This window comes from Nanorana parkeri, unplaced genomic scaffold, assembly GCF_000935625.1.
Source record: "Nanorana parkeri isolate BGI_ZX_2015 unplaced genomic scaffold, ASM93562v1 scaffold1337, whole genome shotgun sequence".
In the NCBI taxonomy this organism is placed as follows: domain Eukaryota; kingdom Metazoa; phylum Chordata; class Amphibia; order Anura; family Dicroglossidae; genus Nanorana; species Nanorana parkeri.
Genome location: NW_017307605.1, coordinates 110235 through 123483, shown reverse-complemented (window position 1 = coordinate 123483; position 13249 = coordinate 110235). Strand labels below are relative to the sequence as shown.

The following is a 13249-nucleotide window of genomic DNA, read 5'->3' as shown; positions in this document are numbered from 1 at the left end:
ATGTTCAGCAATGACGGTAGAAAATATTTAAAATAAAATATTATTGATTGATTCGTACATTTTACTTTAAAAGACATACCTATGTGTAATAAAATGCATCACCATGCATCTTATAGAAGAACTATAGTACATTGCCACAGAGCTGTTGATTATATGTACATATACTAAATAGGTATAAACTCTGCACATCAATTTTCTCTTGGTCTACGCGTTTCAAGGCAAGTGCTGCTTCTTCAGGATCATGTGCTTGTATTGAAAAACAGTAATTGAATCAAAGATGGTCGCGATGTATAGACATTAATCTGTAATAAATTATATGAAATATGTAGAAATATATATATATATTGGTGAAAGTCACTGTTCCTTCAACCATCACCACTATGAATTGTATAGTCATCACATCATGTGCTATAAAGCTGTGCATCTTACAATATTAGCATGATGGCTTTAGATCTCTGTACAACATTTTATGTATTTATCAATATTATAATACACAATAATATAACAATATATTGGCTTATTAAAAAAAATGCTTCGTGACATACACCAGGAGAAAATTGTGCAAAGTTTAATGTGGTATCTGTACAAAAAATGTGCAGTTCTGTGGTGATTTATTATGTACCATGTACCAATAAAGCAGACTATAGTAGTTTTAATAATTTTTTGATGTATATTTTATTTTTCCTTTATCGTAAAACAATTTTGCACAATGCAGAATTTTACATTCCGTTAGTTGACGCAAGTACTTTTTGATGTGACTTTTACATTTGCCATGATTGTGCTTTGTTTTGTTGTTAATACATTTAGAGATTTTACATTAGTGGGGGACTATTAGTGACCCAGTGCAAATATTCTGTCTCACTCAAAAATTGCTGAGATAAGATATTAGCCACAGAGGGAGTGCATTGTTTGCAATATATCATTGGGTTTAACAGATGTTGATAAGAATATTTTCATGAAGCTGATTTTTTTACATGTTTAACTTAAAAACGGATCACACATTACATTTAACAATCTAAGCTCTGACAAAATCCATATGTTCTTTTTGTGCAAATGTAATAGCTGTTGTGCACTATATTTTGGCACACTTATGTTTTGATGCTGTTTGTGCTAATTGTGCTACATTTGTATCCAAGCTTATGAAATATTCGCAGTCTCTGCATCTGACTTTAAATTTGTCACCATAGGAAAAACTGGATTCCAAAACTTCTTTTCATGCAAAGCACTTGCTGTCCACAGTGTTTGACATGTTCCTTGGAGGAGCAGAGACCACATCAATTACATTAAGTTTTGGAGTCTTGTATTTTATAAAGTATCCAGAGATACAAGGTAATTATTGCTGTCTATGTACAGTAACTATTGCTCTCAATGTTTTACACACAATGGAATTGCAAAGTTAAAGGTAATATAGACTTGTTGGAGTACATATGGTATCTCACACTTTAAGTCCAATCCCACCTTTGTTTTTGTTTTTTAAACTAAGGCCAAGCATGGCAAAAAAACACAGTCCTAGCTGCAATACTCACCTTTAATGTGGAGTTGCGATCTCACCACCACCAAATTATCTCTTTTGCTCCATAAAGTGCCACCAGTCTTCTGGGTTGAATGACGTACAGCCTTATACCCACTTCCTGTGGACCCAGGCCATCATAGACACACCCGATAGAGTGCAACATCACACTGGCCTTGGCTCACAGTACTTCTGGACAGCACATCATTCACATATCATTACGCGACCATTGCACTGTCTAGGAGGCTACAGAAGAGCAACAAGAAAACCCACAGTGGCCTCATGTGAAGGCGTTGGTGACAAGGGTGACCAGACCAGTTGGAGTCGGCAAGTAAAGCACCTTCGGGAGACTGGCAGTCACAGCTGAAAGCAGTTGGGAGAGCAGGGAGTAAGGTAAGTATTCCTCTCTATTAGATTATTCCCTAGAAAAGGAAGCATTATATTCTGGATTAACTGCTATTTAGTTTGAAAGACATTTGGCTTATAACAGTTCAAACACATAAAAATAAAATGCACATGATAATGTATTCATGTATTACAGTTGTGTTTAATCCGCTCAAAAAGTGAAGCTACACTTTAAATAAAGTACCAGTTCTTGGCTTGGTAAATCAGAGACTTCAGACATCTTTCATCCTCATTCTTGATATTTTCTTTGTTAACTACAGATAAACTTCATGAGGAAATTGATAAGGTAATTGGTCGAACACGAGACCCGAGAGTGGAAGACAGGAACCAGATGCCATATATGAATGCCATCATACATGAGATTCAAAGAATTAGTGATGTATTACCTATGGGATGTATCAGATCAGCCATGGCCGATGTGACCCTCCGTGGATATAACCTCCCCAAGGTAGAACGTCTTAGTAGTATCACAATGTGACTGCTATTATCATTACAGAAGTCCATACCACACAATTCAGTTTTAGTTCATGTTGTCAGATCAATGATAGATGAGTTCTGCTGGGTTGATATGCATTATTACAGTAATTGTCATGCTGAACTGAGCACTATTAGTTAACAACTAAACACTGAGACAAAGTCAGTCAAGGCCATGGCACTTTGGCTTATTGAATGAAAGATAGAAAAGCTAGTGATATTGTGACAGAGAAGCCAATACAACTTAGTTTAATCAAGCTGGATCAAATGAAAGTTTAATATTGATTGGTTGCTACAGACTACAATCTTTTTTTAACATGCTCTAATAGGTTGTCACATAAAATTTGGTGTTTAGAAATACCAGGTTTTTCAGGCAATGGTGAACACTGCATCCAAGTCCTAATGTAGCCACATCTTTAGAACTCTCCAGCTATAAGGCACTTCTCTTCTGGAACCCCTCTTCTGGATATGTTGTGCTATACCATTTTGAGATCCAGGCAGCTCTAGATTACATGATCTATAATGTTATGATGTTGTTGGAGCCTGGTTGGGTGTACTTTATCTCTGCTCGCTTCATGGCATTATCTCTAGAGTTGCCAGATAGTGGTTTCCCCTCCCTCAAGTTAGAATGTTTTATATTTGGTACTATGTGTTTTCAGCTGATAAGTTTGCAGATACTTTGCTCAGTCTTTTTATGCCTCTGAATGGGATCTGATACCACCATCTTCATTTCCCAAACCCAAGCTCATACATTTCATTGGCCAGAAGAGGTCACAACTGTGTGCAGGAAGTTTTGGCAGTGTGATGATGCTGTGTTTGGCCTAGGTACATTAACTCAGATCTCTTCTTCAGGGCACAGACATTTTACCAGTGCTGACGACAGTTTTACATGACCCATCACAGTTTGAAACTCCAGGAGAATTTAATGTCAAACATTTTTTGGATGAGAATGGAAAGTTTAAGAAAAATAATGGATTCATGCCATTTGCTGCAGGTATGCAAGATTTGTTATTACTAATTTTAATACTAAGATATATGCAGAGCATTCCTGATAGGGTGACATGTGAAATGTTGCTTTACAGAGAACCTTGCTTGGCTTTGTAGGACAAATGCCACACCTAGCCTTAAGGCAGCTCTGCTTGATATGCTATTTTATAAATTAATAAGATTAAAAGGGCCTGATTTACTAACCTGACACACACGCCCCGAACACACCAAGAAAAAAACACGTCCAGATGTGCGCGCCATCGCTTACCCATATGGCGCGATAGCGTGCTAATAGGCGTGAATCAATGGCAAAGTGAGAAATGCACACGTTCGTAAATGCTGCAAAAAATACACGAGCACCGCTTCAGCATGCACATGTAAGGAAATACGTTTTTGGTATATTTTAAAGGATTGCTGCATGATGTTAGATAGTATTGTATGGGACTGTGGAAAGGCAAATATCTTGCTTATTGTAACCTATCTGCAATTTGATTTTCAACTGCTTCCTTTTTCCAAGCCACTTTTAAGGAGTGGATAATATCCTTTAGACTATCTTGTTCATGATCATGATCATGATCATAATCATAATCATAATCATAATGCCCTTGGGGCAGCCCAGTGGCTTAGAGGTTAGCATCACTGCTCTACAGCACCTACATACCTGGTTCAAATCCTGGACCAGATGATATGGAGTGGGTATATTCTCCCTTTGCTTGCATGTGCCTCCTCAAAATACCCCAACCCACATGTAGGATTGTGGAAAGGGAAATATCTTGCTTATTATTGTAGCATTTCTGCCGTTTGCTTGCAGTGCTCTACCAAGATTCATGATCACACTGCCCTCAAGGCAGCCCAATGGCTTAGGGGTTACAACTACTGTCCTGCAACACCTCTATCCCAGGTTCAAATCCCAGCCTAGATGAGAACCACATGGAGTTTGCATGTTCATCCTGTGTGTGCATAAACCTTTGCCAAGTACTCTAACTTCTCCCCCACACTCCAAAGACTAGGATTGTGGAAAGGGAAATATCATGCTTATTATTATAGCATTTCTGCCATTTGCTTGCAGTGCTGCACCCAAGATTCATGATCGTAATACTCTTAAGGCAGCCCATTGGCTCAAGGGTTAGAACTGCTGCCCCACTGCATCTCCATCCTTGGTTCAAATTCTGGCCCAGACAGATTTATTCTCCCTGTGCTTGTGTGGGCCTTCTCAGAGAACTTTAACTTCCCCCCGCACTCCAAAGACTAGCATATAGAATTGTGGAAACAGAAATATCTTGCCTAGTATTGTAGCATTGCTGCCATTTGCTTGCAGTGCTGTACCAAAATTCAAGGCCCCTTTCACATGAGCATTCCGATCAGGTCCGCCTGTCAGTTTTTCAGGTGGACCTGATTGGATGTCCAATGTAAAGGTGCCTATACACCTTGCGATTATTGCACGATTTTCGTCCGCGATCGCGGTTTCGTCCGATAATGGGCCAGTTGATGGGAAGTGCACAACCACAATTACTGTACAACTGGCCAAATTTGGTTGAACGGGCAGACTAGAAAACTTTAGTCGAAATGGATGTAAATTTATGGATTAGTGGCGTTTTTGTACAACAAAAATTGCAAGATGAAAACTGCACATGTGCAAACCAAAATCTGTTCTGTCGATCGACAAAAATCGGCCAATTAGTTGTGCTGACAAATCATCATCGAAAACTACATTGGTCTGTGCATGATGGGCTATTTGAACGAAAATTGAACGAGGGTGCGATTCCCCCCCCCCCCCCCCCCCACTCCGGCCAGGTGTGGAAAAACAAACAGATTTGAGATATGTCCATCTACATCAGATTACCCCAGATCTGGCACAGTCAGGTCTGGTGCAACACATGTCTGCTTACATCTGATTGCCTGTAGACTGACATGGGGTCTGGCAGTTTCAGTTATTTCCTCCATCGCAAGGTGGAAGAAAAAGACAACTGGCTGCACACAGATGTCACAGCGGTTATGTCTGCTCCATACTGCTCTGATCAGGAGGGGATCTGTGCCATGTAAATGGGATCTTCAAAAGCAGGTTTTTTGTTTTTTAAGGAAAATAATGTTACAGTAAAAACACACAAATTAGGGACATAAGCCCAAATTCTTTGTGTAACATGCATAGGGAATGTCTTGAATGTTCCCCATCCAGCTGCCTGAAAAGGCCCTTTCCTTGACACTTTTTTTTAGCTTTAATCTGACATACATAAACACCACATGTTGTGCATGTTTGTTTGTCAAGGCTCTAAAATGAAACAAAGACCGTATGAAAAGAAATCTAACATTTATTTTTGCAACAGCAGAAACAAAACCCCAAAGCCTTGCTTCCATCCAGCCAACCGCAGTTTTGCCCACACGCACACACTTGGCTATCATGGGGATGAAGACTATCCTTAGTAGGCTAAGACGAGAAGCCATTTTACACCAGCACTCATAGAGGAGAGGGATGATGAAGTTGCTGGCCTCCTTCCAAACGACCTCGGAGAGTCCAGGGTGCTTATTCAGGTCTTCCAGACCAAGACAACCTAGCACTAGGGTTGCCACCTGTCCAGGATTCACCCGGACAGTCCGGTTTTTGAGCTCCTATATGTGCTGTGTATGGGTCACTGCTGACCTGCAACCCAGACACAGCACATACAGGGATCATTGTGACAAGATGTCATACACACGGTCAGCATGTATATAGATAGGACGGGTGCTCCTCCATCTGTAGTGTGCAGTGCAGGAGGTGGGACTCTGGCCAGTAGGTGGAGCTGTTTGCTGTATGTCTGTGAGTTAGGGTGGCAGGTTGTTATGTTAGAGACTGAGCTTCCCAAGCAGAGACAGCAGGTAAGCTTGCCTATAGTGCAATGTTCCAGCCTGATGTTTAAAGAGCTAAGATTCCAAAAATCTAAAGATCCAGATGAAGAGCCTCCCTGCATTTAGGATGCTTATTACCCATTTGATAAAAGCAGAGATGTTTGATTTTTAAGCAATGCTTGCAGTTCTCTCTCTCCTGGCTGTCTCCCCTGGCTTTCTCTCCTGGCTGTCCCTCCTCTCTCTCTCCTGGCTGCCTCTCCTTGCTCTCTCTCCTGGCTGTCCCCCCTCTCTCTCCTGGCTGCCTCTCATTGCTCTCTCTCTTGGCTGCCTCTCTTGGCTTTCTCTCCTGGCTTCCTCTCCTCGCTCTCTCCCTTGGCTGCCTCTCCTCGCTCTCTCCCTTGGCTGCCTCTCCTCGCTCTCTCCCTTGGCTGCCTCTCCTCGCTCTCTCCCCTGGCTGCCTCTCATCGCTCTCTCCTGGCTGTCTCCTCTCACTCTCTCTCCTGGCTGTCTCTCCTCGCACTCTCTCTCCTGGCTGTCTCTCCTCGCTCTCTCCCCTGGCTGTCTCTCCTCGCTCTCTCTCACCTGGCTTTCTCCCTTCACTCTCACTCCTGGCTGTCTCTCCTATGATGTTAAGAGTCTAAAATTAAACACCAATAAGTGTTAATTATTACATCCAAATAATAAGTTTTAAAGTCACATTTAAGTAAATAGTTTCCTTTTATTTTTGTATTTAAATCTTTACTTTGACCAGACATAGTTGGACATTCACAATCTACAGTGGCATAACAAGAACTGGAACATCAAGGACCCACAGTGGTGCAATGCATTAATCGACCCATATCGTGCAAGCAACACAGTGTAACATGCAACACACCTACCGTGTGTTAACAGTGCAGGAGGTATGTGGTTTGGTCATTCATTTCAATGCACTAGAAATGCAGTTCCTGCTCACAATGTGCTAGATAGTGACGCAATGTGGGTTAACACAATTTCATGTGTTACCATTATAAAAGTAGGCCATGCATCCTGCACTATCATCACATGGCAGGTGTGTTGTGCGTTCGTACCATGTTGCTGAAATGAGCACACCTCCTGCACTCTCGTCACACTGTAGGTGTGTTGTGCTTTTATGGCATGTTGCTGGAATGAGCACACTCCCTGCACTGTCATCACACAGCAGGTGTGTTGTGAGTTCATGGCATGTTGCTGGAATGAGCACACCTCTTGCACTGTCATCGCACGGCAGGTGTGTTGTGCGTTCTTGGCATGTTGCTGGAATGAGCACACCTTCTGCACTCTCGTCACACGGTAGGTGTGTTGTGCATTCATGGCATGTTGCTGGAATGAGCACACCTCCTGCACTGTCATCGCACGGCAGGTGTGTTGTGCGTTCTTGGCATGTTGCTGGAATGAGCACACCTTCTGCACTCTCGTCACACGGTAGGTGTGTTGTGCGTTCATGGCATGTTGCTGGAATGAGCACGCTCCCTGCACTGTCATCACACGGCTGGTGTGTTGTGCATTCATGGCATGTTGCTGGTATGAGCACACCTTCGGCACTGTCATCACACGGTAGGTGTGTTGTGCGTTCATGGCATGTTGCTGGAATGAGCACACCTGCACTGTCATCACACGGCAGGTGTGTTGTGCGTTCATACTATGTTGCTGGAATGAGCACACCTCCTGCACTCTCGTCACACTGTAGGTGTGTTGTGCTTTCATGGCATGTTGCTGGAATAAGCACACCTCCTGCACTGTCAGCACACGGCAGGTGTGTTGTGCGTTCATGGCATGTTGCTGGTATGAGCACACTCCCTGCACTGTCATCACACGGCTGGTGTGTTGTGCGTTCATGGCATGTTGCTGGTATGAGCACACTCCCTGCACTGTCATCACACGGCTGGTGTGTTGTGTGCGTTCATGGCATCATGGCTAATGCGGCGTGATTGTGTTTTAGAAGGCAAAAAGTGTGTAAACTGGAGCACACGCATCCACAGTTGGCTTCTCCAGATCTCCACACGCCAGTGCTCTGTCAGGTAAAGTTTTTTAAACTATGTTTTTACTATATTCAGGGTGCTTTTTTAAACCTTTTTGGTTAAAGGGTTACTATTCCAATGTATTCCTATTGCTGTAAGTTTCCCATATATGATTGCATGCTAAACACTATTTTTTAATTTCTCACACCACTATTTGCATGTCACAGCTTATAGTGCATGCAATAGGATGTGCACGTATGTAAATACATGGCTACACGACTCCTAGGCATGATGCCGTTTCCGAATGCTTGTGTTTGGTTAGTAAATGCGTTTGCACGTGTTTTCGCGCCTGTATTGGAATGCACGCGCTAAAAGCGTGCGTGTTTGCGTTAGTTAATCAGGCCCAAAATGTTCAGCAAGTCATTTTTGCAGTCTAGGCAATGGTTAAATGCTACCATGAGGGTGTAGTGTTGCGATCACTAAAGCTGAAGTTTAGTAAAAAAAAATGTTTGGGGGGATACAGCACAAAATATATTCAATATTTCTAAGGACATGTATGCTCGTAGCTGGTATGTGCCAGTTCCACGTGACCCTTTAAGATTGGTGATGGGTCGGTAACATCAAAATACCTTAGAGGAAGCATTGGCCTTCCCCACTTTATCATGTGACGGCCAAGCAATTGAACACTAGTCCTAACTACACGCTCCTAAATATCTGGAAGCACCTGGTATTTTGTGCAATGGAGGAAGGAGTTGGAAGGATGGAGGGATCGCTGGAGAGGTGAGTATCAGTGGTCTGGTAAGGGGAAATGGCTTTACACAAACCCTGTCACTTTGCCCTTAATAGGGAAAAGTGACAGTGTATCTTGAAATAGTCATTAAAGGATGGAAGAGTGGTACAGTACAATAGCGGGATATGTTGTATTTATCAGGATCAGGAACTAATATCCTTTCATTTCTATTGGTTGCTGAGGATCATTTAGAATAAGAAAGTTCATCTCTTAGAGATCTACAATGTAAATTCTCTAAATTTTCTTGCGGTACTTTAATCTGTTCATTGTCGTTGCCTCAGGAAAGAGATCGTGCATTGGAGAAAGTTTGGTGCGCATGGAGGTTTTCCTCTTTTTCACCACGCTTCTGCAAAAATTCACACTGAAGTCTCCCGTGGATCCTAAAACTCTCGACATTACTCCTACGGAAACCGGCTTAGAAAACATCCCACCAAATTACAACGTCATCTTTCTACCCCGAGAGTAGGATCAAGTGAGGGACGAGGACTATTTGAGAATGTAAACTGCAATAGCCTAGCTTTAAAATGGTAATTAGATGCTTAATACATTGTACAATGTTAGACTTAAAACAAACAGAAAAACTTTTAACATGTTCTTTTCTGCCTATTCTTACAAATGTTAATGTACAGTATGTGCCCATGGGTGACTTTAAAGAGACCTGAAGTGATGTAAAAACCATCTGCACTCCACACAGCGCTATGACAAGTTCAAATAATGTGGTACTCGTAATAACGACAATGGATGACGCCACGTAAATCCTCAAAATGATAAAAGGTAAGTCACCGGCGCTAATGCATTCAAGGTGCAAACTTAGTCTAATTTATTGTAAATGCATCATGCAGGCAACATTTCAGGACCATGAAGGGTCCCTTCCTCATGGCAACACAGTAAGACAACGTTTGCACCTTGAATGCTTTAGTTCTGGTAACTTATATTTTATCATTTAACCACCTCCGGGCCGGTAGCGCTGAATACTGAAAAATGGCCTGGCCAGGAAGGGGGTCTAAACACCTGGTCTTGAAGTGGTTAAAGAGATCCTGCCACCAGACCTCATATGCTAATTTTAACTAACCATTTGCTAAAGCTTTAGCCTCTTCCGGGCCGCAATACGTCCATAGACGGCGGCCCGCAGAAGTGGTTCAACTAAGAACACAGCTGCTGCTGCAGCCGTGTTCCTGGTGTCATTTTAAACAGCCGGCGATGGCTGTTCAGGTACAAGCGATCTGTCGTCTATACAGCCTCTGGGTTGTTTGTACAGATCGCCGGCATGTGCTGCCCCACCCCCTTTGCCGCCGCCGTCTTCCCTGGGCTCCGCTGACCCACGTGTGGGGCAGGGGACTAGCATGGCGGGTCTTCCCACAACCAATGGAGCGAGATCAGCAGGCATCCAGCCGCTGATCTGTCCTCTGATCACTGGACCCGTTAGTGATGTGTCTTACATCACTTTCAGTGTCACTGTGCACATTTTCCAGATCTTAGAGCCAGGAGATAACGCTGGGGAAGCAGATCTCTGCTTCCTCAGTTTCTTTGTGGTCCCTAGGTGATATCAGGGGTCTGGAAGACCCCTGATGTCTCCATAAAGAGGACCTGTCACACCCTATCTGCTATTAGATAGGGGGCTTGTTAGCCCCCTTTGTGATAGCAATAAGGTTGGTGTAAAAAAAAAAAAAAGCGTTTAAAAAAAAATTAAAGTAACATATAAGGAAATGTTTAAAAATGCAAAAAAATTAAATGTTTAAAGTCCCCCGCCCCCCACGTGCATGCAAATACATGTTGGTGCGCCTACGTGCGAAAACTAAAATTGAGCTACACATGTTACATATCGTGACGAACGTCGGAGTGCGAGCAATAATTCTAGAGCCATTAATCACTGTTTACACTAAACTGATGAGCTTAGCGCTTAGTCAAATGTCAGGCTTTTAAAATGTCCCCTATGGGAAATGTTGGGTATTGATGTTTTTTGCGGCTTCACGGGTGAATGCAATTTTAAGGCTTGACATGTTTGGTATCTATGTATCTGAAGTGACCCCGTCTTTTATATTTTACCAAAAAATTGGGTATTCTATTCTACTTCTGTGCACTAAATTTAATTTTAGTGTGTTTTATCCTAAAAATACTGGTTTGATAAACATTTGCGCAAATACCGTGCAACATAAAAAATTGCAGCTAGTATTTTTTTATTCTACATTGCCTTTGCTTTCAGAAAATATATCATTGTTTGGGGGTTTGAAGCTGTTTTCTAGCCAAAATTCAGATGATATCATGTGTGTGCAAATTGTAAGAAATTGCTCTGACAGCAAGTGGTTAAAAAAAAAAATACCAGTCAATACCTGTTCAGTAATGTCTAAATGAAAGAAAACATGGAAACTGTCTATGGTACAGAACTCTGGAAATGAAATGTTATCCAGTTTGGGTCTACATGTACTTTAACTGTACTTTGTATCGCCCCTACGGTTAATAATCAACTGTAGTAACAACAGAGTTGAAGGTCACCTGAAAAAATAAGGAAGAATCCAACACTTGTGTCTTTCCTATGTGCCCATCGCTGCTCAGCTGTTGTATCTGGTGATGCTGCGCTGCCCGGCCACTCCATCAAGAAAGTCTAACAGCAACATCCAGCACAGCATTGTAGTATAACAACTCGCAGCACCAAGGCTATGTACAGCAACAACACTTGTACAGGGGCAACATCCTATAAAACATCCTATGCAGAAAGAATACCAACATTGCTGCCCAAGTTCAGGCACTTTGAGCCTCAGCACTATTGTTTATTATCTATCCCCTTTTCATATTCTGCCTCTCAATTTTGACATCTAACACTCATGATTGCAGTTTTATTTGTTGTGAAAACATCTTTCCCAGTTTCAATACATATAAGATTGTTTAGTTAAGACATTTTCTATTATTGTTGAATTAATACTATATTTTCAATATGTTTCCTATATCAAGCTTATTATTCTGTATAAAGACTGTGGGGGGAATTTATCAAGGGAGTTGCTCCACTTTTCTTTAAGTGACAAATTGTCCACGTTATTTGCACCTTATTTATCAATGCCGTCTAAGCCTTTATAATAAATGTCATTTTCATTAGACATGTTGGGGGGAATTTATCATACCAATTGCGAGTGTTTGAACTGGCACGGAATATATTTGCACCAGATTTATCAAGCTAGTGTAATGTTGTTGATAAATGAGGTTTAATAGACTCCAGGAAAAAAGACTTCTAACTTCAGGCTAAAAGCTTAACTGTCGAAGAAGTGGTCACGGGGACTACTTAAGTTGTGACTGTTTTCTTAGGTGATGCTCCAGTTTCATACAGCCCCGGGACAAGTGCAGATGAAAACAGGTGAAAAAAACATGCAGTTGAAAAAGTAGTGCAAGCTCTGAAGAAAACAGGTGCAAAGCATGTGCAAAAAACATGTGCAGTTGGAAAAGTAGTCCAAGCTTTGGGCAAAACACATGCAGTTGGAAAAGTAGTGCAAGCTCAGGTGAAAACAGGGGCACATGTTAAAAGACAGATTTGCACATTAAAAAATGATCTAAGAGGCTAAAACTGTCATAAGTGCTTTGATAAATTCCCACTTGTTGTTTTTTGTTTTCATATCTTCTCAATAAAAGTTGAATGTAGAAAAACAAATACTTACTACTTATGTAGAGAACCCGCCTGATGCTACTGTGTCCATAATGGAATTTATAGTGCATTGCTGCTAGGTTGTAACCAGCCTGTGTTTGTTATTTGCTTTTTTTCTACTCTCTGGAGGTCTTCCCTAAGCTCAGTTGGGTTGATTGCTGTCGCCTATTACTGTGAAGGAGGCTTCAGTAAACAAAGTGGTGGAGGAAGGTCAATCACTGAGTTATGAATATTGAGCCCTTCCATATGCACCATGCTTGAAAGCTGGTTATGAGTTGATAAGTGTGTTTGCCATTTGTTTTGCTTGAATGAATATTGATCTGACTTACCCTAGCCGCACAGTTACGTGCGGTAATAAAATGCCCTGCATTCCAAAGCGGTGGGATCGCAAAAAACATTCATGCACGATTTTTTGCAATCCCACCGCACTGGAGCGCAGGGGATTTTATTACCGCACGTTCCTGTGCAGCCGATCTTACTGTGGGCAGGGGGGCATGTCTGCAGTGCCATTGACTTGAATGGCACTGCCACGCCCCCTCCTACCCCAGAACGTAAGGAAACAATATATATGCGATCCATTGTGTTCCAGGAATGGGACATTGCGGTAGACGTGCGGCTGGGGGAAACAGCTAATAAATGCAACTTAGTAAAAT

The 13249-nt window shown here is 42.0% G+C and overlaps 1 protein-coding gene across 1 annotated transcript in view; it reads left to right on the top strand.

Moving 5' to 3' along the window:
• The window catches only part of LOC108797785 (cytochrome P450 2A6-like), a 19634-nt gene extending 10203 nt beyond the window's left edge, over positions 1-9431 (top strand). The window contains exons 7-10 of the mRNA XM_018569441.1: positions 1188-1329; positions 2176-2363; positions 3242-3383; positions 9247-9431. Of these exons, the coding sequence (XP_018424943.1) occupies positions 1188-1329; positions 2176-2363; positions 3242-3383; positions 9247-9431 (657 nt within the window). The remainder of the gene's footprint in view (positions 1-1187; positions 1330-2175; positions 2364-3241; positions 3384-9246) is intronic.
• The last annotated feature ends 3818 nt before the right edge of the window (positions 9432-13249 follow it).